Source organism: Mesocricetus auratus, unplaced genomic scaffold (genome assembly GCF_017639785.1).
Source record: "Mesocricetus auratus isolate SY011 unplaced genomic scaffold, BCM_Maur_2.0 Super-Scaffold_100045, whole genome shotgun sequence".
Taxonomy (NCBI): Eukaryota; Metazoa; Chordata; class Mammalia; order Rodentia; family Cricetidae; genus Mesocricetus; species Mesocricetus auratus.
Window position 1 is genome coordinate 9,703,847 of NW_024429222.1, and position 6,659 is coordinate 9,710,505.

At 45.6% G+C, this 6,659-nt stretch overlaps 1 protein-coding gene across 1 annotated transcript in view; it reads right to left on the minus strand.

Annotated features, from left to right (window-relative positions):
• The window catches only part of Bbs2 (Bardet-Biedl syndrome 2), a 32,472-nt gene extending 27,591 nt beyond the window's left edge, over positions 1-4,881 (minus strand). The window contains exon 1 of the mRNA XM_040735375.1: positions 4,559-4,881. Within this exon, the coding sequence (XP_040591309.1) occupies positions 4,559-4,675 (117 nt within the window). The 5' untranslated portion in view covers positions 4,676-4,881. The remainder of the gene's footprint in view (positions 1-4,558) is intronic.
• Positions 4,882-6,659: the final 1,778 nt, after the last annotated feature.

The following is a 6,659-nucleotide window of genomic DNA, read 5'->3' on the forward strand; positions in this document are numbered from 1 at the left end:
AAAAAAATGCCCCCAAGAAAAAAACACCAATGTTCATAACATTAAGCAAGGTGACCCAAACTCAGAGAAGACTGTATGTTCTCCCTCAGAGGTGGATCCTAGCTTAAAATGCATATATGTAAACAGGTGTAAGTGGGGGAAGTCTAAAATTTAGAAAGGAGACCAACAGAGAATAATATTAGACAGAGAATAAAATTAGATGATAAGGAAAGACAGAATGCAGGGAAAAAAACATAGCCGTGTGTGTGTGTGTGTGTGTGTGTGTGTGAGAGAGAGAGAGAGAGAGAGAGAGAGAGAGAGAGAGAGTGGTGTGTGTGTGTGTGTGTGTGTGTGTATGTGTGTGTGTGAGAGAGAGGGGGGGGTAGTGGTGGTGGTGGACCTGTGAATTCACTTTTCTGTGTACTGAAGTATCAAGAACCATTTTACATTGCAAAAGAGTCCAACATGCGTTGGTCCTTTGAGGTCATGACTGGGCTTGCTTTGACTTTCACTGCTGTAAGAACAAGACATGACTAGTCACTGAATACATCTGTTGCAATGACCCATCTAGAAAATGTCCATTCTTGTTGGTATTTTGTTGTGGTAGTAACCTGGAATTTTTCTCTTTTTACTTCTATTTAAAGCTATTTCAGAACCATTTTATTAGTGTTATTTAATATGTAAACTATATTGCTATATGTAAAGTAAAAAACAAAACAAAAATCCTAGAGAAACTTCTTTCTAAAGCATCCTTGTCAGAACTGGTGTTAAGACCCTACCTTTGAAGACAACATTTACATATGTCATCAAGCATGGAAAAGTTGGAGAAGTCAAGCTGCTGCCCAACGAGAAGCTTCACCCTACTGACCAGCATTCACGGAACTGGAAAGTGCTCTGCACAATACCAGAGGAGAAAGGTAATCAAGCTAGTCACAAACCCTGTGATCTACAAAGGTGGCCTGCCTGCAAGATACACTGTGGAAGTAACCCACCACCTTCTAACCGAATTTAAGGCCTACTCCATGAGATGGAACTCATGCCTCACACTGCTCCAGTGACCAAAACCCTGAGAATGGACAGGCCAAGCCTAAGGCAATGGTTCTCAACCTATGGGTCAAAGACCCTTTCACAAGGGTCACATATCAGACTATTTACAATTCCCAGTGGTAACAAAAATACAGCAATGAAGTAGCAACAAAAATAATGTTATTGTTGGGAGGGGTCACCACAACACGAAGAACTATATTAAAGGGTCACAGCATTGAGAAGATTGAGAACTACTGGTCTAAGGGAAAACCAAATCCTATTGTTCTGCTCAAGGAACGTAACAATAAAACAACTCCTGTGATATTCTGCTATACCCATAGGTAAGTGCCTCACTCAACCATCCTCAGAGAAGCTTCTTTTTGCAGTAGATGGGAACAAATAAAAATTCACAACTAGACAATATGGAGAGGCAGAGAGATTTTGGAACACTCAGTCCTAAAGGGATGTCTTCATCAAACCCTCCCCTCGGGGCCCAGGGAGCTATGCAGAAGAGGAAAAGAAAAGATTGTTAACAGCCAAAGGGGATGAACGACTCCAAAGACACGGTGTCCTCCAGATACAACAGAACTGATGCATATATGAATTCTGAGACTGTGGTAGCACAGGTACAAGCCAGATGGGTCTCTGTGCCCGGAGCAGCAGGAAATGGACACAGGCTCCCACCCCTAACCAAGAAGCTATCTGTCTGCAATTGGTACCCACTTGCAAGAGAAAAATACTTTTCTCCAATGAAGTCTGTTAACTGTCTGGTACTCTCAAATGTTAGCTCCAGAGGTGAAACTCCATTTATCACATATCTGTAGAGTTAAGTGCCCAAGCACAGCCTCAAATTAGGGGCTAGGGCAGTGGTTTTCAGCCTTCCTGATGCTGACCCTTTAATACAGTTCCTCATGTTGTGGTGACCCCCAAACATAAAATTATTTCATTGTGACTTCATAACTGTGATTTTGCCACTGTTATGAATTGTAATGCAAATATCTGATAGGCAGGATATCTGATAGGAGACCAATAAAGAGGTCATGACCCACAGGTTGAAAATCTCTGGTAAGATAGAATCAATGGGATATCTTCAGCCTGTTATATTGCTGCTGTGTCACGAGTATGCATATGCAAATGTAAATCTGTTCTGAATGCTTGTCAGTGCCTGAGGCAGGGGCAGCACTGGAGATTGAACCCAGGGTGTGGAGTATGCGACAGACAGGCAAGCATTCTCCTGTGGAGTTACATCATCAGCCTTTTTATGTATTGCATGATCTTTCCTGTGTTCAGGCTCCATGGCACATAAATGGAGGTCAGACAGCAACTTACAAGAGTCAGTTTTCTTTCCACCATGTGCCCCTAGGCTAGGACTCAGGTCATCAGGCTTGGCAGTAGGTGCCTGTATCCAGTGAGGAATCTCCCTACCTTCTCCCCCTTTCTAAATTTCAATTTTGAGACTGGGTCTCCCTGCGTAACCCAGGTGAGTAGGATGGTTTTGTGTGTCAACTTGACACAACCTAGAGTCACCAGACAGGAAGGAGCCTCAGCTGAGGAAATGCTTCCATGAGATCCAGTTGTAAGGCATTGTCTCATTTAGTGATCAATGGGGAGGACACAGCCCATTGTGGGTGGACTACTCTGGACTACTGGTCCTGGGTTCTGTAAGAAGGTGGGCTGAACTGAGCCAGCCACGGGAAGCAAGCCAGTAAGCAGCTCCCCTCCATGGCCTCTGCATCAGCTCCTGCCTCTGGGATCCTGCCCTGTGTGAGTTCCTGTCCTGACTTCCTTCAGTGATGAACAGCAATGCTGAAGTGTAAACCAAATAAACCCTTTCCTCCCCAACTTGCCTGTTGGTCGTGGTGTTTTGTTGCAGCTATAGAAACCCTAACCAAGACAAGGGGCTAGCTTTGAATTTATGATCCCAACTTCCTCAGTAACTGGAATAACTGGTGTGTACCACTATATCAGCTTTGCCAGTCCCCCTTAACCACATCATCACACATCAGGCCCAATGCTCAGCACTTTACCTCATCATACCAGTTAATGAGATCATAACCCACTTAAACGCGCCTTTTCGCTCCAGCTATGTGCCCCACGACACGGCATATAAAGTAGCACACGTCCTACACGCACGGGCCTTGAAAACTCATTCCACAAGTGTAACTGACAACCACACCAGGTCCAACAAAATGCTTTCAATCTACTTCCACACCTTGCTTTCTTTTTCTAAACTGGATCTTGCTCTACAGCGCAAACTGATCTCAAATTGGTGGTAATCCTCCTGCCTCAGTCTCTTGTACTGGGATTAGGGGCGTGAGGTACCCCACATAGCTTCCTTTCCAGAACTTTCTGGTTGAGCACTCTCAGACACTAAAATTGAACCTCTCTGAACTATTTCTTTTTTCTTTTTAACTTTTTAAAAGATTTATTTATTTATTATGTATACAATGTTCTGCCTGCATGTATTTCTGTAGGTCAGAAGAGGGCACCAGATCTCATTACAGATGGTTATGAGCTAACATGTGGTTGCTGGGAATTGAACTCATTACCTCTGGAAGAGCAGCCAGTGCTCTTAACCTTCGAGCCATCTCTCCAGCACTCTCTGGACTATTTCTAATCAGTAAAACTATTTCTAATCATATGTGTTTGTTTTTTCAAACAAAAAGAAAATAACAGCAGCTAGCAATTAGTGACTACTTCCCATACATCATATGGCTGCTGTTATTTGTTTCAGTCCTGAAGGCTATGGAATTAAGAAGTCAGTAAAGCAAGAATCGACTATGCCTACGCTACGCTAGTATTCTTTGGCCTTGTAGCAACGATGCTGAGAGAATTAACAGATATAAAGCTTTATCCCTGCTAGAAATTGTATTTTTGAATTCCCTATAGTCCTTATATTTTGTGCATGCCTCTATCAATACATAGGGCCTTGATCTGCCTTGTCATTTAACAAACGTCCATATCTACATTTGACACTTCTTGCATGCTAGATTTTGGAGATTCAGAGATAAGATGAGGTCAACACTTTTAGAAGGCATATATAAGTATCAAATGTGAATTTTTTAAAAGTCATCTTTTGTTTCTGTGACTCTACCCCAGTATGTGGCTCATAGTAAATATTTAAGTTACAGGAGGAAATCTGAATGTACATGATCAACAGCCAAAAGTACAATCTGAATTTAACGTTGGGATCTGTGCAGTCTTTTTTCCCCTTTCCTCCCGGTAAAGAGGCAAATGTGGAGGAGACTCCATAAGGCAAGCAGAGGCTCTGGGCAGGAATCTGAAGTCAGCAATCACTGCTAATCCTGGCCAAGCTCTCCTCCTTCTTGGGCCTTCTCTTCCCTAAGCTCCTGATCTGTTCTCAATATGGTCCAACACTAAGAACTTGGTTATAAAAAAGGTCACTACTCTGAAGCTGCTCCTCTGAAACCCCATAATGATAGGACCGAGGCCAAGGACAGCAGCGCCTGGTTGCTAGGCGATGTGGGCTGGGGGCGGGGCAGTATGAGAGGCGGGATCCGGACGCCGGCGGAGTTCGGGTGGGACCGGTTACCTTGCCCGCTTGGGTGGCAGCCGCCAAGCACGGGTGAGTCCCGTCGTATCGCCCTATGGCCACCATGCGGGGGCTGATTTTGTGGCGCAGTTTCAGGGTGAACACGGGCAGCAGCATGATGGCGGCGACTGGGGGGTGGGGAGGCGTAAGGCAGGCGCCCGACGCAGGCGTAAGGCAGACAGACTAGCAGACCGGTCGCCGGGCAGCGGATGAGGGGTGCAAGGAACAAGCACGCGGGACCCCGGAACGCCCCAGGCCCCGCGCCCGGAACGCGCAAGAGCAGTACCCGGGTCCCGGACTCCCTCTGCGCCTGCGCGAACCCGCCCAGCTGCAGAGCTGCGTAAGCCTCGTGACTCTCTCCTGCGACTGCGCAGTGGGCTTCACGGCGGGTTGAACCGCGCCTTCTCGGTGGATGCAGGCTGGTGGAGTCATTTAGTATCAGATGCAACCCCACCTTGGCGTCTGGGGTGACTGAGCCAGTATCTCCCCAGTACTTCCTCCAGCACGTCAACCAAGCTGCACCCGGTAGACCCCACACACTATGCCACCCACTCCAGAGGGTCACTCGTTCAAGAACTAATGGCTTTAGCCAGCGCATGGCTCAGTGGGTGAAGATGCCTGATGTCAAGCCTCATGACCTGAGTTCGAAGCAGAAAACCAGCCCCACGTGCACGCATGATAAATAAAATGCAATATTAAAAAATAACGCTTAGGTGCCTACTGTGCCCCCCTGTTTTAGCTGTTATGTTCAGGCAAATGACAATAGTAACCTGAAAACAGCAATCCTCACCAAAATAAATAAATAAGTGTTTTCAACTCATGGTTAGGCGGTGAATATAAAGCAGGAGAGAACGATCACTTCCCTCCCAAGTCCAGTTAAGGATTAGCAGAGAGTCAAGAAATCCAGTACCATTAACATTTGCTCTGGAGGTTTCCTACGGAGAGACAACACTCCCTTATATAAAGATACTTCAGCTAAGAATGCTGAAGTCTCTTCCCAGCTGTAAAGCGGCAATTTGCTAGAACCCTCACAAGAAACCCTTAAATAAGTGGTATGTCTTAACTCCGATGTACATGCTGGTGACACATGGGTCTCTCATCAGAGTGCAAAGTCTACTCAAGGCACCTTCTAATTCATTTATCAAAACGAGAGGGAAAAGAAGGACCGGTAGCCTGGGGCGGGGCGGGGTAGGGAGGAGGCGGTAACAGGGAGGATAGGAGAGAGGAGCAAGCAGGTGTTAGAAGGATCAACCAAGCCGAGTATGGATGAAAATGTCTTAAGGAAACCTGCTACCTTGTAAGCTAAATTTTAAAGCAAAAGAGAGAAAGAAAGGGGGATTCCTAGCAGTTTGCTGAGGTGGAACTTGAGAGCTGCCAAGTAGTCTTGTGTGCAGATGATACCACACTTATGTGGGACCCTCCTTTCAAAGCCCACATCCAAGCTCTTGGCTGTGTATTATTCCTTCCCGGATCACCTCTATAAAACAACTCCCCCAAGCCCCCACTATTCTGAAGCTATGCTGAAATTATATATTATTGTGTATGTTGGGAGTAGAACATCATGGATTCTAGAGACCAAACTCATGTCATTAGGTGTGTGCTTTTACTTGCTGACCAAAATCTGAGTAAACTTCAACTCTGCTTCAAACTGTTTGACCCTGGAATTCTTTTCTGCACTGAAATCAAGAATGCCATTTTCTCTTGAAAGGATCTCTCTAGAAAGAAGTCCCCAGGCTGCTGCAGGTGGCAGAGTAGAGCTGCGTTTCTGGCTCACACCTCCCAGCTAGTGGCAAACAGTCTTTACAGATCTAAGTTAAAAGCTTGAAATGAGGTCATCCTGGATTAGAGTGGCCCCTGATTCTAATGACATGTATCCTTTTAAGAGGGAGAGAGACAGAAAGAGCCATAGGCAGCAATTGAGGTTGCTACTCGAAACTGAAGATGCCTGAAGGCTCCAGCCCCTTGGAATTCTTCCCTAGAATCTTCGGAGGAAACATCCTCCTATTAATATCTTGATTTCAGAAGTCTGCCTACAGATGTGTGAGGAAATAACCTTGTTTTAAGGCAGACATGGCTGGGAATGGGGGATTCCCAACTACTG